Consider the following 20,659-nt stretch of genomic DNA (forward strand, 5'->3'; position numbering starts at 1 on the left):
TAATCCCCTCCTTTTCTGAATCCCCCTCCCCCCACCCCTTCCCTTAAATCTACCCCCCAACCAAAGCGGTGCAACTAAAAATACTCCATAATAAGGCACATGCGCATCCAAGTGGACATTCGTGTACCTTCCCCCCTCCTTTAAACTCCCCCTCCCCCCTTAAAAAAAAAAGATTATAAACCATTTAACACTGAGCTGCGCGCGCGTGGAGCCAGAGACTGAGTGTAAGAACCCCAAATCTCCAGAAATTGTGTCCTCTTCTTCTGTGAGGGACCCACCGTCCTACGCTCATGCAATAGAAGATTATGAAATCTGTTGCTCCAATGCTAAAAATCAGTGCTTATACATGTCTTAAAAAAAAAAAGCTGCCATGAAAGCTCCCACACAAAGTTACACTTATTTATTTATTTATTTTATTTATTTGTTTGTTACATTTGTATCCCACATTTTCCCACCTTTTTGCAAAGTCAGTGTGGCTTACATATAACCGTTAACGGCGTTAGCCGATTCCGGCCTGAACAAATACATGGTATGAATGAATACAAAGTGATATTGTGGAAGAATGAGGTACATGTATGGTAGGTACAGTTGGGGGGAACTTAGAGGGGGAAAGGGGGGAAGAAGAGTCAGGTAATGTTCGTTGCGGTCTTTGGTTACATTGTGTCGCAAGTGACCAGGTATTTTTATGTTGGGTCGGTGGGGTATGATTATACCAAGGCAGGATAACTTTTCCGCCTCAGTTTCCATGTATTTTATAACATTTGAATGTATCTCAGAATGCATCCCAGTATCCACTCTGGGAACACTTCAGCGTGCTCTGTATGACATCACATGCTATGTTTATAAACACCTGTTCCACATGTAGAAAATGGCTAGGATTAAATTGTGTAGGTGTATACTTGCACACAAGTATGCATGCTGATAAAAACCGGTGATTTTTTTTTCTACATAATCCGTACATAGGTGTTCCTGGGAACAGTGCCTGGACAGCGATGGGATGGAATTGTGAGGTCCATGCATACTTTATAAAATATCCACACAGACTACATGTTTGTAATTGTACATGCCTCAGAGCAGGGGAGCAGCTGTAACTGTTCAAGAACATTTGTATTCTAGTCAGGATGGTTTCAGCACATTTTTGAGATTATTTTTGTAGGTGCCGTGTTATAAAAATTACCCTCTTATAGTGAGACTGCAGCCGGAAAACAAAGAAACTGATCTTCTGGATGTTTCTTTTGGTTCATGAACAGCTTATTTTGTGCCCTTTGTTAATTAGCAAATTATACCATGTTCATTAATCATTTGTTATGTAGATAATACATAGCATGATTTATGTTTTGTTTCTCTTAATCTGGCACTTCCTTCAAGAACAACATTGGAAACAATTATTCGTGAAGCATGCGCATTTGGCCTTCAGGACTGTCTCCAGCTAGCAACTGACCTCTACCAAAGATGGATGAAAGATCCTTCAAACAATAAGTGAGTGTACTAGAATACACCTATACACCTTCAGTTGTCAGCTTTAGATGCAAGACTTACACAGTTTGACAATATTGGATAACTGGAAAGAGGGATGAAGTGGTTATTAGCAAATGGTGCTAATATTTGTTTGATATTGAAATAAGTTGGATACAAAGTAAATGAAATAGTATAACACATGCACTCAAAGGTTGTGTTACATTCCCTGTATTTATGGTCATTATAAATCCTATCTGATGGAAACACAGTTTTTGGAAGAAATATCAAGCAAAGAAAAAGGTTATACTACTAACCAAGGTCTTAGGCTTGGGGAGACTAATTTCAGATTGATCTGCCATTGCCTTCCAACCTTTGTCTCCTGCCTCCAACCCTTCTCTCTGATGCTGTGGGCCAAGACAAATTGCAGTGAAGCACCCGCATTCCCAATCTTACAACAGTTGCAGTAGCAAATAGGAAGCACAAAGCCCGAGACTTTGCAGCAGACTTAGCTGCATCCTACTCCTCATGCAGAGTTCTTGTTTCTGTGGGAATGGAATGAGATTGAGCCTTCTGCACAGTTGTGGGCTCAAGGCCCCTTGCTTCTTATCTGCTACTGTGGCTGCTGCAAGACTTGGGAGTGGGGTGCTTCACTGCAGTCTGCCTTAGCCAGCCAGAAAGTGAGGAAAGTTGATGCTGGTTGGGGTGGACCCCTGCTGGAGGGAGGGAAGATTAGAGGACAGACATTACATTACATTTCTAACTTATATCCCGCTATCGCCTCACAGTTCTAAGCAGGTTACAAAAATCAAGAGGCCAGATCAATCTCTGGGAATTACATAAACATTAAGTAAAGATAACACTAACCTAAAATATTAATCTTGCAAAATAAATTTCTTAAATAATCAAATATTAATCTTCCTTCTAATTGTAAAGTTCTGTTGAGGAAATGAAAAGAAAATAGCAAAGTCCTTCCAGAACCTTGCTGCTTGAAAAGCCAATAACTTCTCAAAGATCGTTAGATGCTTCTGTTCCTTAAATGAGGGAAAGGCAAATAGCATGAGATTACCAGGCCTTCTAATTCTAGAAACAGTACCAAAGCAAAAATGAGACAAAAAAAAAAAATCCAGAACCAAGCCCTGTAGTATTTTAAATAAAAAACAAACATGTTTCCATATCATCATGCTGATCAATCCATAGACTGGTGGGTTGTGTCCATCTACCAGCAGGTGGAGATAGAGAGCAATCCTTTTGCCTCCCTATGTGCGGTCATGTGCTGCCGGAAACTCCTCAGTATGTTCTCTATCTCAGCAGGTGGTGGTCACACACAGCAGCAGCTCTGGCTAGGCCTCCAAGCCTAATTTTTAGGTTTTGTTGAGTGCCTGGGGTTGAGGGCTCTTCTTGAGCAAGTGCAAACCTGGTGGTGCCAGGTCCCTCCTTTTCTCCCCCCTCCCGCTGGCTCCGTTTAAAAAAAAATTTTGGACGTCCTTAAGGGCGTTTATTTCGACGTTTATTTAAACGTTTATTGCAGCTACTCACTGGGACACCAGGTCGTTACAGCTCGGAGCGGAAAGCAGGTAATTTTACCTTTTTGTAGCGGGCAGGGGGTTCCCCGATTGATCTCCACGTGGCTGATGGCGTCGGAGGGCGAGGGCGCAAAGAATCGCTCCCCGGACCGCGTGTGCACGTCTAGCGGGGATGCGGGGGTTTTAAAGTCTGATTCGCCCTTGTTGGGTGTCAGTTTTGGAGGCCGGTCAGTGTCCCGGTTCTTCCTCGGGTGCGGCAGTTTTTCCCGCCATAAACGCCCATCCCCCGCTGCTCGCCTCCGCCATCTTGGCCGGCCACGCTGCTCGGATGGCTTCTTCTTGGGCCGCCCTTGAGGTGGGAGACGTTAATGCCATGGCCGCCCTTCATTTGGGCGACGGCAGAAAAGCGGCTAGTTAAGCGCCATTCTTCCCGCGCGGCTCCTTCACGGAGTGTCGCGCCGGACGCCATCTTGGATGCGCAGCATGTTTCTCCCCCGCTCTTGCGAGCGCCGGTTGAGGGTGCGTCTAGGGCTGTGGCCCAGGCTGCTGAAGTGCACAGTCTGGGGGGTTTCTCCCCCGAGTTTATTTTGCTGCTGCATCAGGCCTTTCTTATGCAAAACGCTGCCCCTTCTCCCTTGTCCGATAAAGGGGTTGAGGCCCCCGGAAGTAAACGCCCTCGGGTGGATTCCTAGGCCTTAGAGGACTCTGTTTCCTCTGATGTAGATGAGGGCAGCGTATCTGAGTTCTCCCAACGGTCCTTTTGGGATTCCTTGGAGGAGACGGATTCCCGCTCGGATGGAGCGGATGACCCCTCTGCAGCACGGATCTTTCGCTCAGAGGATTTGCCCAACCTGTTAGTGCAGGCCATGAGCATTTTGAAGATTTCCTGTCCAGAGGACGTCTCTCCCTCAGCCCCTGTTGGCTCCGCCATTATGCTGGGGAAGAAGCGCCCGCCTAGAACCTTCCATGTGCATGATGCCATGCACACCTTAATTTCGGCTCAATGGGATGTCCCGGAAGCGAGCCTTAAAGTGGCTAGGGCTATGTCCCGCCTCTATCCTTTGCCTGAAAGTGAACGGGAGACCTTTCTTTGGCCTACCGTGGATTCTTTAATCACTGCGGTGACTAAGAAAACGGCGTTGCCGGTGGAAGGTGGCACGGCCCTAAAGGACGCCCAAGACAGAAGATTGGAGGCGGCCTTAAGGTCGTCCTTTGAGGCGGCTGCTTTAAGTTTGCAGGCCTCAGTTTGCGGCTCCTACGTGGCCAGGGCGTGCCTGACGATTGTGCAGCGGGCTTCCCCCTCGGATCCTTCCTTGAGGGCTGACTGGCCGGCCCTGGAATCGGGCCTGGCTTATTTGGCAGACTTACTGTATGATGTCTTGAGAGCCTCGGCTAAAGGTATGGCTCAGACAGTCTCTGCGCGGCGATGGCTTTGGCTGAAGCATTGGTCTGCTGACCACGCATCTAAGTCCCGCCTGGCTAAGTTGCCTTTTAAAGGCAAGCTGCTCTTTGGGGTCGAGCTGGACAAAATTGTGACCGATCTCGGCACGTCTAAGGGCAAGAGGTTACCAGAGGTCAGGGCTCGGGCCGGTGGTGCTTGCCCTGGTAACTCCAGAGGACGGTTTCAGGAAGCCCGTCGGTACCACCCGGGCAAGTCGGGCTCCTCTGCCCCCTCTTCCTTCAAAAGGAACTTCTCCCCCAAGCAGCATTCCTTTCGCAGAGACCGCCGTCCCGGAGGTGCGCCCTCCGGTCCTCCCCCAGGGTCTCGTACCCAATGACGGGGCCCTGGTCCATGGCCCAGTGCAGATTGGAGGACGCCTGTCCTCGTTTCTAGGCGAGTGGACCAGGGTAACTTCAGACGCTTGGGTTCTGGAAGTCATCAGAGACGGCTACAAGCTAGAGTTCTGCCGACCCTTAAGAGACGGGTTTGTACTCTCTCCCTGCAAGTCTCCGGTCAAGCTGTGGCAGTGCAGCAGACCTTGGACAACCTGATACGCCTGGGTGCGGTCGTTCCGGTGCCAGAAAATCAGATTGGCAAGGGACGTTACTCCATTTACTTTGTGGTACCAAAGAAAGGAGGTTCTGTCCGGCCTATCCTCGACCTCAAAGGGGTCAATCGGGCCTTGAAAGTGCGGCACTTTCGCATGGAGACTCTCCGCTCTGTTATAGCGGCAGTGAAGGCAGGGGAGTTTTTGGCTTCCTTGGACATCAAGGAAGCGTACCTGCATATTCCCATCTGGCCTCCTCATCAACGCTTTCTGCATTTTGCAGTCCTGGGCCGACACTTCCAGTTCAGAGCCCTCCCTTTCGGGTTGGCTACTGCTCCGCGGACCTTCTCCAAAGTAATGGTGGTCATCACGGCCTTCCTGCGAAAGGAAGGAGTACAAGTCCATCCTTATCTGGACGACTGGTTGATCCGAGCCCCCTCTTATGCAGAGTACGGCAAAGCTGTGGACCGGGTGATTGCTCTTTTGAGCTCCCTGGGGTGGATCATCAACTGGGAGAAGAGCCAGCTGCGCCCGACTCAGTCCCTGGAGTATGTGGGAGTTCGATTCGACACCCAAGTGGGCAGAGTGTTCCTGCCGGACAATCGGATTGTCAAACTTCAGGCTCAGGTGGACCAGTTCCTAGTAGCCTCTCCTCTTCGGGCTTGGGACTATGTGCAGCTGTTGGGTTCTATGACGCCACGATGGAAGTAGTGCCCTGGGCCAGGGCTCATATGAGACCACTACAACACTCTCTGCTGCAGCGCTGGACTCCGGTGTCGGAGGATTATGCTGTGCGCCTTCCCTTGGACCCAGCAGTGCGCAAGGCGCTGAGCTGGTGGCTGCAGACAGACAAGTTGTCTGCAGGAATGCCTCTGGTGACCCCGGAGTGGATTGTCGTCACGACGGACGCCTCTTTGTCGGGCTGGGGAGCCCACTGCTTGGGAAGGACAGCGCAGGGGCTCTGGTCTCCTGCAGAGGCAAAGTGGTCTATCAACCTCCTGGAACTCAGAGCCATTCGGTTGGCGCTTTTGGAGTTCATCCTGGTACTGGCGTTGAAGCCAGTACGGGTCCTGTCGGACAATGCCACGGCTGTGGCCTATGTCAACCGCCAGGGAGGTACCAAGAGCGCCCCTCTAGCCAAGGAGGCCATGAATCTATGCCAGTGGGCGGAAGCGAACCTGGAACAGCTGTCAGCGGCCCACATTGCCGGAGTCATGAATGTCAAGGCGGACTTTCTCAGTCGCCATACCTTGGATCCCGGAGAGTGGCAGCTATCTGCTCAGGCGTTCTTGGACATCACGAAGCGCTGGGGCCAGCCGAGCCTAGATCTGATGGCGTCATCGGCCAATTGCCAAGTGCCGCGCTTTTTCAGCAGAGGACGGGACCCTCGATCCCTGGGAGTAGATGCTCTTCTCCAACAGTGGCCGACACAGGAGCTTCTCTATGTGTTCCCGCCCTGGCCCATGTTGGGCAGGGTGCTAGACCGGGTGGCAAAGCATCCGGGCCGGATAATCCTGGTGGGTCCGGACTGGCCCAGACGTCCCTGGTATGCGGACTTGATCAGGCTCTCAGTGGACGATCCTCTGCGGCTGCCAGTGGAGCAGGGCCTGTTGCATCAGGGTCCCGTGGTGATGGAGGATCCCTCCCCCTTTGGTCTTACGGCCTGGCTATTGAGCGGCAGCGTCTGAGAAAGAAGGGCTTCTCAGACAAGGTCATCGCCACTATGCTGAGAGCGAGGAAGCGCTCTACTTCTACTGCTTACGCCAGGGTTTGGCGTACCTTTGCAGCGTGGTGTGAAGCAGGCTCACTTTCTCCCTTCACTGCTCCAATTTCTTCAGTGTTGGCGTTCCTGCAAGAAGGTCTGGAGAAAGGCCTGTCGCTCAGTTCCCTTAAAGTCCAGGTAGCGGCTCTGGCTTGCTTCAGGGGCCGCCTGAAGGGTGCTTCCCTGGCTTCGCAGCCAGATGTGGTGCGCTTTCTCAAGGGAGTTAATCACTTGCGCCCTCCTCTGCACTCAGTGGTGCCTGCGTGGAATCTCAACCTGGTGCTAAGAGCCTTGCAGAAGCCGCCTTTTGAACCCTTGTCAAGGGCATCTCTGAAAGACCTGACGTTGAAAGCAGTCTTTTTGGTGGCTATCACTTCAGCCAGAAGAGTTTCCGAGCTCCAGGCACTCTCATGTCGAGAGCCCTTTCTGCACTTCACTGAGGCAGGAGTGTCTATTCGCACGGTGCCTTCCTTCCTGCCCAAGATTGTTTCTCGCTTCCATGTGAATCAGCAGCTCTGTCTCCCTTCCTTTCCTAGGGAGGACTACCCAGAGGAATACTCTGCTCTCAAATATCTGGATGTGAGACGAGTCATCATCAGATACTTGGAAGTGACCAATGATTTCCGGAAGTCGGATCATCTGTTTGTCCTGTTTGCAGGTCCTCGTAAGGGTCTGCAGGCTGCTAAGCCTACAGTGGCAAGATGGGTCAAGGAAGCCATTGCAGCGGCTTATGTGGCCGCGGGGAAGGTGCCGCCTATCCAGCTGAAGGCTCACTCCACTAGAGCTCAGGCGGCCTCGATGGCAGAGGCCGGGTCCGTCTCCTTGGAAGAGATTTGCAAGGCGGCAACTTGGGCATCGGCCCATACCTTCTCCAGGCATTACCGCTTGACTGTGGCTGCTCGGGCGGAGGCCCGGTTTGGAGCTTCAGTGTTGCGGTCAGGGATTTCTATGTCCCGCCCTGGGTGAGTACTGCTTCGGTACATCCCACCAGTCTATGGATTGATCAGCATGATGATATGGAAGGTAAAATTATGTATCATACCTGATAATTTTCTTTCCATTAATCATAGCTGATCAATCCATAGCCCCTCCCAGATATCTGTATTGTTTATATTCTGGTTGCATTTCAGGTTCAAGTTTAGTCTTCAGTTCCTGTTCAGGAGGACTTCGTGTTCAAGTTTTTCAATGGATTCTTCAAGAGTTGAGACGAATTTGTGTTACAGTGAGCTGCTGCATTCCTCTCCCCTCCGTTTTACGGGGCTGGATTGAGACTTAAATTCTACCGGCACTCCCTCCCGCTTCGTGCGGCAGTAGGGCAGCTTTGTACCCCTCCCGCTTCGGCGGTGTTAGGGTCAGTCAGCTCCTCCCGCGGTTGCAGGATAAGCCAGATCCCCCCGCATCGGCGGGTGTGGTGTTCCTCCCCTGCTCCGCGGGGATGAGCTGGACGGATTCCCCTCCCCCACTTGTGTGGGGATGAGCTGGGTTAATTCCCCTCCCCCGTTTCGGCGGTGGTGAGCTGGGCAGAGTGTCCCTTTGTGGGTGTAATTCTCTAAGTGCTGAGTCCTGCGGATGGAGCTTGAATATCGACATACTGAGGAGTTTCCGGCAGCACATGACCACATATAGGGAGGCAAAAGGATTGCTCTCTATCTCCACCTGCTGGTAGATGGACACAATCCACCAGTCTATGGATTGATCAGCTATGATTAATGGAAAGAAAATTATCAGGTATGATACATAATTTTACCTTAAAAATGATTCTAGAAACAAAAAAGCAACACTGGGCCTTCAGGATAGAGATGAATGTCGTTCTTGAATGTGAAAATGACCCGACACGGGCCATGTGTCGGCGTGCAAATGCCTGCCTTAGGGGTCAGAATGATTCTTCAAAATCTAGACAGATGAAGATATTCAAGCAACCGAGAGCCTGCTAAATGTCTGTATAATCAAAGCAGACAGCATGGAGTGGAGGAGTAGCCTAGTGGTTAGTGCAGTGGACTTTGATCCTGGGGAACTGGGTTCAATTCCCACTGCAGCTCCTTGTGACTGTGGGCAAGTCACTTAACCCTCCATTGCCCCAGGTACAAAATAAGTACCTGTTTATATGTAAACTGCTTTGAATGTAGTTGCAAAATACCACAGAATGGCAGTATATCAAGTCCCATTTCCCTTTCCATTTTTAATAGCTTCTTTGTACAACCTAGATATATCAAATTGCAATAATCAAGAAAAGATAATGTGTGCATGCGTTAAACACTCAAATTGATATCTATCAAAATATTTTTGTATCGTACACAACTTTCTCATCATTAAAAAAAACACTTCTTAACTAGTTAACCTGCGTTTCCAGTGATATCACACTGTCCACCTGGATTCCTAAAATTCTTATAACCTTAGAATTGGTATAATCACAAGAATTTACTATAATCAGTTTTGGAATGTTCTCTAGCTTCATATCAAAACATAAAATTTTAGTTTTATCTGAATTCAGTTTTAACTTATAATATCTCATCCATGTATCCAATAGGTTCATACAAAGAGAAACTCTAGAAAGATCAATATCAATACTTGATGGAATAGGAATTAGTACCGTAATGTCATCCACATAGATATAATGATGAAAACCATTACTCCTAGAAGAGAGCCAAGAGATCACAAAAATACATTGAACAGCACCAGAGATAAAGTGGACCCCAGCGGCACTCCACAGGAATTACGCCACAGCAAAGACAGTTCACCATTCCATTTAACCCTATGGGATCGTTTAGTTAAAAAACCATTAAACCACTTCAAGACATTTCCAGTTATTCCTATATCCTCTAAATTCTATAAGAGGAAGGAATGATCCATTAAATCAAAAGTAGATGATAAATCAAACTAGAGTACTAATGTGCTTTTTACTTCACTCAATAGCAATCTTAACCTATCCAGCAAAGAACCTATAACCATTTCTGTACTATAAAAAACCCAAAAGCCCGATTGAGATGTATGGAGAATATCATATTGCTCTAAATATTGAGTTAATTGTAACGTAACTAGACCTTCTAACAATTAGTAAAAAATGGAGTCGAGGCCACCGACCTGTAATTAGACACTAATGATTTTGATTGTTTTACATCCTTCAAAATAGGGGTTACAAATATTTTTCCAAACTGATCCGGAAAGTTACCCAAGGGTTCAATCCACAATAATAAATAGACCCAAAATGATGGTGTGCCAGTTCCATCAGATAAGAGGGACAGGTATCTGACATACAATAGGTTGAAGCATATTTCTTAACGAATTTAGAGAATTCTCTCCACTAATGGTGGAGAAATCCCTCCAAATTCAATCAGCAGGTATACCCCCCTCCCCCTGTAGGTCAAAAGTCATCGTTTAACTCAACTGCATCCTTAGTAAACCCAGATCTTGAAACAGCTAATTGATTTGAAGAAGGAAGTTGTTCATCAGTCTTAGCTTGATTTATAGTAGTTCTTGTAAGAGAGTTTACAATAAAAAAAATAGTTGTTTCACATTAGCACAGTTCTTCCCAATTAATCCATCATAATATTTTCTCCTAACTGACTTCAAAGCTTGCTTATAAATATGAACTTCTTCACATTAGGCAATCCTAACTGAATCATCTTTTATCTTTACACCATTTTTGCTCCAATTTTCCAATATGCTAGAACACCGTTGGAGGAGAGAATAAGGAGACGGGGGAGATGCTGGATATGATGAGGGAGGGAGTAGGAAGACAGAAGAGATGGACATTGGGGTGGGAACTAGGAAGACAGAGAGGCGATGCTAAATATGGGGGAAACTAGGCAAAAAGATGATACTGGACATGGGAAAACTAGGGAGACAGCAGATGCTGAACATAGATGACAGAGAGAAGCTGGATGGAGAAGGGAGAGAGAGGGAGCAGCTGGACAGGGAAGTGGGAAAGAGGAGATTCTGAACCTAGCTGGATGAGAAAGAAGGGAGAGTTATTGAAAGACTGGGGAATAAGAGCCTTGGGAAGGAGAGAGATATATGGGAAATAGGAGGGCTGAGGTAAAGCAAAGAGATAGAAAGCTATAGGTACAGTAGATGGAAAGCTATAGGTACAGTAGATATAGTAAAAAGGGATATTGAGGACTGAATGGTAAAAAGTAGAAAAATTTGGATAGAGAAGCAGAAAAATTAATGGAAGAAAATTGAAAGGAAGAGATCAGTGTTAGAGATGGATGTAGGGGAGGAAGTGAAAACAAGAGGAGAGAGATGAAATGGCGAATGGACAGAAGATCCTGGAACTGAAGTTAAGAAAATATAGAGAAAATAGAAAACAGAGCCTGGGACCAACATGGTCAGAAAATTAAAATGGCCAAACAACAAAGATAGAAAAGTAATTTTATCCTCTCTTTAATGACTGGAATATATCAGTTTTTGGAATGTACAGGACCAATGTTAGATTATAGCTGGGCCCAGTCCAAGGCAAAATTTTGGGAGGGGACCCCAAAGCCTGCTAGTAGGCTGTGCCTTCAGCTTCAGGCAAGGTTGGGGCACACTGTGGCCTGATTGCCCTGGTTGCACCCTCTCAACGTCAGCCGTGATATCTATTTTGATCAGTACAGGAAGAAATGCATCTCTTTCTATTTCTTTATTGTACTGCTTGCAGAGTGTGGATTCTTGGAGTTGAATTGTGTCTACATCTTTGACTTTGTGGTCACTTATTCTGTATTTGGTAAGGGTATATCTGTGTTCTGTGTGTGTGATTAAGGTCAGGTGTTCTGTTAGCAATCTGTAGTAATCAGGTTTTTTCAGTTTTCCCTGCAGGTGTACTGATTTTATAGGGCCTACTGCTTTTTCGTAGGTAGGATCCTTGTTGTTTGAGTTTGGAAGTTAGTGTTGAAATAGTAGATTTGCTGATGGTTCTGACTGACTTTTTGTAGTTTTGTATTATTTAACAATGTGCCGTGTACTGAGAGGGTTTATGTTGCTGTTACTGTGATAACACATGAATCAGAATGTTATTTTATATGGTATGTTTTGTAGAGAAATATCCTAGCTGTGCTGTGTACCCATTGTTGGGGGAAAGGGCAGTGGTTCTGTGGATGTAAAATAAATGTTTGGATTTAATACCTTATGGGGGAACATCTCTGTGTTGGAGGACTGAGAAGAAGACTGTGGCTCAATGGGGACTAAAGAGTGCATAAAAACAAGCACCATTCAAATGCTAAAATTATAGAATGCTAGCACTTAAGCGTGTGAGTGTAACATTCATGCGCCTAAGTGCTAGTTGGGCACTAAGAGGTGAATTTTATAAATCGTGCCTAAAAAAATTGGCGCTGAAAAAACCGCTTAACTGCTATTCTATAAGCTGCGCCTAAAGTTCAGCATGGTTTATAGCATGCTCAAAAAAGCTATTTTTAGCTGTTTAAGCTCTGCACTGGGCAACGTGGATGATGTCACATTTGAGAATGAATGGCCTGTCCTCGGAGAATACCTGCTACTGGTAATTATCTTCGCTTTACCGATTTTATTCATGTTGAAGCCAGATACAGTCCCAAACTCCTCCAGCATCCGTATCACCTCTAGTAAGGAGAAGAGAGGATCTGTAACTATAAAGAGAACATCATTTGCAAAAAGTAGAATCTTATCTCTCACCACACCTTATTCCCTTAACCATATCCCTCTGATGTATCAGTTGCACCAGAGGTTTCAATGCTAGAGCAAAAAGTATAGGGGACAATGCACAGCCCTGCTGTGTTCAAATTCAAAAAGATCAGTATAGGTTCCATTTATCTGGAGGCAAGCCAAGGGCTCAGTGTAAATCATTTGCATCCAGGCTAGATAACGCTTACGGATTCCTACTTTCCCCAATATCTTACTACTACTACTACTACTTAGCATTTCTATAGCGCTACAAGGGTTACGCAGCGCTGTACAAGTTAAAACATGGGGAAGGACAGTCCCTGCTCAAGAGAGCTTACAATCTAAAGGTAACAAGCTATGTAGTCAGTGTAGGTATCATGAATGGAGAAGGTGGTTAGGCGCCAAAAGCAAGGGAGAAGAGATGGGCTTTGAGTAAGGACTTGAAGATGGGCAGGGAGGGCGCATGGCGTATGGGCTCGGGGAGTCTGTTCCAGGCATAAGGTGATGCGAGGCAGAAGGGGCGGAGTCTGGAGTTAGCGGTGGTGGAGAAGGGTACAGATAGGAGTGATTTGTCCTGAGAGCGGAGGTTACGGGTGGGGACATAGGGGGAGAGGAGGGAAGAGAGGTAATGGGGGGCTGCAGATTGAGTGCATTTGAAGGTCATTAGGAGAAGCTTGAACTGTATACGGTAGCGGATCGGGAGCCAGTGAAGCGACTTGAGGAAAGGGGTGATATGAGAGTATCGGTTCACGCGATAGATAAGACGTGCGGCGGAATTTTGGACAGATTGAAGGGGGGATAGGTGGCTAAGGCTATCTTAAACAACTAGGGCCAGTAGGGCTGGTATACTGTCCGCTTCATAATCGAAAGTTAAAGACGCCCATATTTCGACCCAAATCGGGAGATGGGCGTTCGTTTCCCGTTGGGCGCCCAAGTCGGTATAATCGAAACCCGATTTTGGGTGTCCTCAACTGCAGTCCGTCACGGAGATGAACAAAGATCACGGGGGTGTGTTAGAGGCGTGGCGAAGGCGGGACTGGGGCGTGGTTATCGGCCGAGGAGAGATGGGCGTCTTTAGCTGATAATCGAAACAAGAAGGGCGTTTTTGACGAGAATTTGGTCCGCTTTATTTGGACCCTTTTTTTTCAGGTCCAAGTCCCAAAAAAGTGCCCCAACTGACCAAATGACCACCGGAGGGAATCGGGAATGACCTCCCCTGACTCCCCCAGTGGCCACTAACCCCCTCCCACCAAAAAAAACCCACTTTACAAACTTTTTTCCCCAGCCTGTATGCCAGCCTCAAATGCCGTATCCACCTCCATGACAGCAGAATGTGTTCTATCCTCTGACAGCCTTTCCCTGGTTCTGATGTGGGTCTCGGGTGAGTGTGACATCTTTTCTGTTAAGGGCACTGCAGAGTCACATCAGCAATGCATTGTGGTGGGTGTAGGGTATTGGGCTCCGTGATTCCAGTAGCTTGTGTTAAATGCTCACAATGTTGGTAGTTGGTAGACTGTTCTCCCATGGTGCTTTTCCCTCTGCTTACTGGGTCAGAGTGTGCCCTGTTTTGTTTCCAGTAGTCCATGAGGTAGTGGCCATTTGTGTAAGACACTTTTAGACCCCTTTCATGTGTTAGCCATGTTACAGCACTTAGTTCTTACCTTGAATGTTGCTGAAAGAGGGCATTGTACACCATTCTGCCAGCTCGGACCTACTGCTAATCTCAGTACCAGCGAGACTCGTTGCCAGTGGGGCACAACCTCTGATCTGCAGTTAACTGTGAGTAAAAGTGCTTATTCAAATAAAGGACATTTTCAGCGAGATTAGTTTTCAGGTGTGAACTGCTGTGCCATGGTTATACACCAGCAACAAGTCCTGTCCCAGGAGTACTCTTAGTGGGTATTGCAGTGCACTTCAGGCAGGCAGACCCAGGCCCATTCCCCCCCCCCCCACCCGAAACACTTGTGGTGGTAAATGGGAGGCCTCTAAAACCCACTGTACCCACATGTAGTTGCCCCCTTCACCCCTAAGAGCTATGGTAGTGTTGTACAATTGTCCCTCCCACGACCAAATGGCTTGGATTGGGATGTTTCTGAGCTGGGCATTTTTAGTTTCCATTTTCGCCAAAAAAAACCCGCCCATCTCAGAAGGGACCAAATCCATGGCATTTGGTCCGTCCAAACCGTATTTTCGAAATGAAAGATGGACGCCCATCTTTTTTGATAATACGGTCTGTCCCGCCTCTTCATAAACCCGTTTTCGGACATAGACGCCCATGGAGATGGGCGTTCGCCTTCGATTATGCCCCTCCACGTTGCTTTAGCATACCAAATGAGGTGTGACACCCTTTTTATGCTATCAAACATTTGACGACCTGTAACAAACCCAGACTGCTCATTTTTTACCAATTGGAGCATATAAGTCTGCAAGCATTTAGACATAATCTTGGTAAATAGTTTATAGTCAGTTCAGAGATATGGATCTATAGGAGCCACAATTATTATGATCCTTCCCAGGTTTCAGAATGATAGTTACACCCACTAACCACCACAAGTATGGAAGCACTGACCCCTTTTCTCAAGCCCCGGGATACATGACAGACCTCATAGACCTACCAACCAGAAACACAACAGGATCAACATGAACATACCTAAATCTCCATTACCCAAGCTGCAAAGGACTCAAATACAAATCAACCTATGCATCCAGCTTTTCCTACATAAGCACACAACTATGGAACGCATTACCAAAAGCTGTGAAAATAACTTATGATCACCTAAACTTCTGGAAATCATAAAAAACTAACCTGTTCAAAAAGGCGTACCCTAGCGACCCAACTTAAATGCCTCTACCCTGCAACACAACGAAAACAAAGCTCGTAATGGACATATAATAACTCTTCCTCTCTACGATTCTCTTCCTCTCTATTATTCCTTAATGTGTCTGTACACACGAACCTTATTCTACCACAACATTACTGTATTTGTTCATACTGGAATTGGCGAACGCCTTTACGGTACTATGTAAGCCACATTGAGCCTGCAAATAGGTGGGAAATGTGGGATACAAATGTAACAAATAAATAAATAAATTTTAGTCAACAGCTTCACTACATCATTCTTAAAGGTGTTTTAAACTTTAGTGGTGAAGCCGTCCAGCCCTGAGGCCTTTCCCTGTGAGAGATCTTCACATAGCATGGAATTTGAAGGAGGGGAGGACAGGGTATGGGTAGGTCTCAAATATACGCATGTAATTTATGGAATATTACATATTATGTGCTAAATTGCAGTATTTACGTGCTAGCATTTTATGCCTGCCATTTATATGGCATAAGTGATAGCACCTAGATGTTAGCATCCAAATGCTGAGTTACTCTCTATTCTATAACAGCATCTAGGTACTCAGATGCCATTATAGAATTTATGCTCAGCACCCTGCATTTTGGTACCCCAATTTTGGCAACCCTTATAGAATTGCCCCCATAGGCTACAGCTGATAATATGGTGCTAAAAATGAAGTATCTATGAGATAAACTCAGGAACAAAATCAGGTCATATTACTTCATAAGAGGGTTATTAATACTATTCCTTACTAGGATAAGGGTTCTGTTGCTTTATTGGTTTTGTTGGCTCTACTGCTTTTGACTTGGTGAATCATTCACTCCTTCTATGAAGGATAACAGCTGTGGTTCTCCTCTTTTCTTTCAGGTCATTCTTTTTCATTGTCTGTCAGGTAATCTCTCAGTGGCATCCCTCAGGGTTCTATCCCGTCACCTCTTTTATTCAATATCTTCCTTAGTCCTCTTGCAGCATTAGTCCAATCTTTGGGTATCTGTATTTTTATGTGGATGATATCCTTCTTGTTTTCTACACTAGTCCTCTGTCCATTATCTCTCCCCTCTACAGGTCTGCCTCAGTGAGGTAGAGATTTTGCTGAAGGATAACCATTTAATTTTGAACCTGGACAAAACCATGTTTTGTTAGATTACCAGTTGTTCTCCGGTACCTTCCAGTTCTGTAATTTTTTCAGGTGCTTCGGTCACTCCCAGTAGACTCATTCCAATATCTTGGGGTCATTTTAGACTCTCACTTAGCATTTGCCTATCAGATCTCATCAGTCCTCCATTCAGGGTTTTGTAGCTTGTGCCAACTTTCTTCCGTTTGTCATCATTTGAATGTGGAGTCTCTGCATACTATTTACCATGCTTTTGTCACCACCAGGCTATATTACTGTAATAACGCATATGCAGGGCTCCCTCAATCTAATCTAAAATGGTTGCAATCCTTGCAAAACACGGCTGCCCGCTTTTTGTGCAGAGCAAGGCGCTGGGACTCTGTCACTTCACTTTTCTTGAAATTGCATTGGCTTCCCATTTGGGCCTGCATTCAGTTCAAGATTCTATCTCTGAAGTTCAAGGGTTTACATGATGGTATTCCAGATTTTTTATCTTATTTTACAATTCCTTATCCCCCTTTGTGGCTGTTGCGATCGCTCAATGATCATACACTGGTTCTTCCTTCTCCATCTACGTGATCCTCTTCCTCTGCCTTTTTCTTCCAGTCCCCTTGTCTCTGGAATAATTTACCTCTAGACTTGTGAGCCAAGCAGTCCTTCCAGTCCTTTAAGAAAAACTTCAAGGCTCATTTTTTTGCCAAGACTTTTTAGTTCTGGTGAACCTTTCAACAACAACAGTTAGTTATAGTTTTTATTTGTTATGTTTTAGTTGCTTCTGCTTTCCTCTGTAGCTTTCTAAAGTTAGTTTTGGGTGTGTCTGTTTTCTGTTGTACCTGGGATTTGTCCTGTCACTCAATGGCATTATGTTTTCTTTTCTCGTTATATATTTGCAAAAAAATTTAAATTGCTTAGATATGGGATTTCCAAGGATTTGGCGATTCATCAAATCATTAGTAAACATAAATACAAACATTTAAATTTAGCTCAAGTATCAAAGGTGTTATTAGACATGCTGGTGCTAAGGGCAGAAATTTAGTAGGGGACTCCAAAATCCATAAGCAGCCAGAGTCTCCCTCGGCATTGGGTAGGCTTGAGCAGCCCTGTGGCATTGAGACCCAGAAAAGTTTTCTGTGTGTGCATATTTAAAACAAATAGTAGTAAAGTATTTTGCATTCAGTGAATAGTTATGCACTGGAACTGTTTGCCATAGCAAGTGGTAAAAGCAGTTATTGTAGGTGTGTTTAAAAAAGGTTTGGACAGATTCCTGGAGGAAAAGTCCTTAATTCATTATTAAGGTAGACCTGGGGAAAGCCACTTCTTATCCTTGGGATTAAGTAGCATGGAATCGTGCCACTTTTTAGGACTCCGTCGGATACTTGTAACCTTGACTGGCCACTGTTGGAAACAGGATACTGGACTAGATGGACCTTTGGTCTGACCCAGTAGGGCAGCTCTTGTTCTTATGTTCTCCTAATGCTGGCTCTGTCAAGTACAAAAATGGAGACAGAATTCAAACAAGCAGGTGATAAGCACAAAAAATTAAGGGTTGTGAAGAAGTGAGGAGAGAGAGAGAGCCAATAATCGACTGGGGTCTATGTTACTGCAAGAGGAAGAAACTTGGGCAAACTGAATGGACCTGAAGATGTTTATCTGCCATATATTCTGTGTTTCTCTGTTTTTAATCCATTGTGGGTTGCAGGTATGAAGCTGGTAACTATTGAAATCACAGGAGCTGCATAAGATTTCAGAAGCTATTTAGTGGTTGGCAATGCACATGTGACCTCTGAGGTGCAAATTTTCATCTAGGAATATTATAAGTATGTTATATACATTTTGTAGTATTGCACATTATGTAATATGCCTTAGAGTTGTGCATTTTCTCTTCCAGGATTCCTCTTTCCATTAGAAGACCAATTTATTGCTATGGTATTGCAATGGGAAGTGAAAAGGAATGGGAGTTTGCATGGGAAATGTACAAAAAATCATCAAGCAATAAACAGAAAAATGATTTGATATATGGCCTGAGCTGTACCAGAGAGCCTTGGTTACTTTACAGGTGATCTTGTTCAAAACCTGCTTTTATCTTATCTTTAAAACAGAGGAAATGGTTCACTAGCTTGTTTTCCCACAGAGAATGGCAGAAAAGTCTTGAGAGTCCTTTTACAAAATTTGTGTAAGTTCTAGAGTGTGCTTACCATGGGACATTCTCAGGTTTCCTGTGGTAATTCCCAAATGTGCGTACGCTGAGGGGGCATGTCTGCATTAATTAGTGCATCTGCATAACTATGCGTTAACTGATTAGCACAGGATTACCACTTGAGCCCTTAACGCCTACAAAATGGGTGGCGATAAGTACTCGTGTGACAATTCTTTTTAATAGCCGCACGCTGATGGCAATATTGGCGCTTGGTCACTAATAAAGGAAAATAGAAGATTGGCTATTTTACTGCTGCGGTAGAAATATCCTTAGCACATGGGAAAACCCGCATAAGGGAATGCTAAGGCTGCTTTCTACTGCAGCTTTGTAAAAGGACCCTTTAGTGAATAAGGTCCAGAATACTGACCTGACTTGTAAGATGTGTTTATGTACCACTGTATGTCTTCCCTAGCATTAACCTTAAGGCACTTTGGAGGTAATTCTTTGAGGAGGCGTCAAAAACGCATTTAAATAACCTGAATACCTGTATTTGCATGCGTATTTGCACATATGTAAAGACCAATTTTCCGGCTACATACTATTCTGTAAAATGGGGCCTAAATGCGATGATGTGTAATTTGTAGGTGGGTGTTCACATGGTTGGAATTTGGGTGGAACTTGGGCAGGGTGCACATTTACATGAATAGATTATCAAATCTTATTATCTGTGCATGTTTTTTTAGCAGTCTGGGAGTGATAATCTTACACTAGCAAAATGGTTGCTATAAGTGATTGCACCTAGATTATGGGCACATTTGTGGCATAATACCTTGGTGTTCTATAAATAAAACTAGGAGTAGCCTAGTGGTTAGTACAGTGGACTTTGATCCTGGGGAACTAGGTTCAATTCCCACTACATCTCTCCTTGTGACTTTGGGCAAATCACATAACCCTTCATTGCCCCAAGTACAAATAAGTGCCTGTGTATACTATCAGGCTTATTTTCGAAAGAGAAGGACGCCTATCTTTCGACACAGATCGGAAGATGGGCGTCCTTCTCCCAGGGTCGCCCAAATCAGCATAATCGAAAGCCAATTTTGGGCGTCCCCAACTGCTTTCCGTCGCAGAGACAACCAAAGTTCCCGGGGGCGTGTCAGAGGGGTAGCGAAGGCAGGACTTGGGCTTGCCTAACACATGGGCGTCCTCGACCCATAATAGAAAAAAAAGGGCATCCCTGATGAGCCCTTGGACGACTTTACTTGGTCCTTTTTTTCTTACGACCAAGCCATGAAATGGTGCCCGAACTGACCAGATGACCACTGGAGGGAATCGGGGATGACCTCCCCTTACTCCCCCAGTGGTCACTAACCCCCTCCCACCCTGAAAAAAATGGTTTAAAAATATTTTGTGCCAGCCCCTATGCCAGCCTGAAATGTCATACTTAGGTCCATCGCAGCAGTATGCAGGTCCCAGGAGCAGTTTTAGTGGGTGCAGTGCACTTCAGGCAGGCGGACCCAGGCCCATCCCCCCCCACCTGTTACACTTGTGGTGGTAAATATGAGCCCTCCAAAACCCACCACAAACCCACTGTACCCACATCTAGGTGCCCCCCTTCACCTGGGTTTTGGGGGCTCAGCACACAAGGTAAGGGAGCTGTGTACCTGGGAGCTTTTTCTGAAGTCCACTGCAGTGCCCCCTAGGGTGCCCGGTTGGTGTTCTGGCATGTGAGGGGGACCAGTGCAGTACGAATGCTGGCTCCTCCCACGACCAAATGGCTTGCATTTGGTCGTTTCTGAGATGGGCATCCTTAGTTTCCATTATCGCCGAAAATCAGAAACGACCAAGTCTAAGGACGACCATCTCTAAGGATGACCTAATTGTCAAGATTTGGGCATCCTCGACCGTATTATCGAAACGAAAGATGGACGCCCATCTTGTTTTGATAATACAGGTTTCCCCGCCCATTCGCCGGGATGTCATGTGAGGACGTCCTCAGGAAAACTTGGGCGCCCCTTTCGATTATGCCTCTCCACGTAAACTGCTTTGAATGTATTTGCAAAAACCATAGAAAGGCAGTATATCAAGTCCCATTCCATTTCCCTTTACAGAATATGCTCCAAGTATGTGCATTGTAGGTGCCCCTTTATAGAATTACCCTTCTACAAGGTAATTTTATAAAAGGTTATCTTTATAAAATTACAGGAGTAACCTAGAATCTGTG

The 20,659-nt window shown here is 45.8% G+C and overlaps 1 protein-coding gene across 2 annotated transcripts in view; it reads left to right on the forward strand.

The window, feature by feature from the left end:
- Nucleotides 1–20,659, forward strand: part of LVRN (laeverin) — a 195,003-nt gene that overhangs the window by 155,248 nt on the left and 19,096 nt on the right. For both annotated transcript variants that reach the window (XM_030193509.1, XM_030193510.1), the window contains 2 exons: nucleotides 1,369–1,479; nucleotides 18,190–18,357. In XM_030193509.1, coding sequence (XP_030049369.1) covers nucleotides 1,369–1,479; nucleotides 18,190–18,357 — 279 coding nt within the window. The remainder of the gene's footprint in view (nucleotides 1–1,368; nucleotides 1,480–18,189; nucleotides 18,358–20,659) is intronic.

Source organism: Microcaecilia unicolor, chromosome 2 (assembly GCF_901765095.1).
Source record: "Microcaecilia unicolor chromosome 2, aMicUni1.1, whole genome shotgun sequence".
Classification (NCBI taxonomy): Eukaryota; Metazoa; Chordata; class Amphibia; order Gymnophiona; family Siphonopidae; genus Microcaecilia; species Microcaecilia unicolor.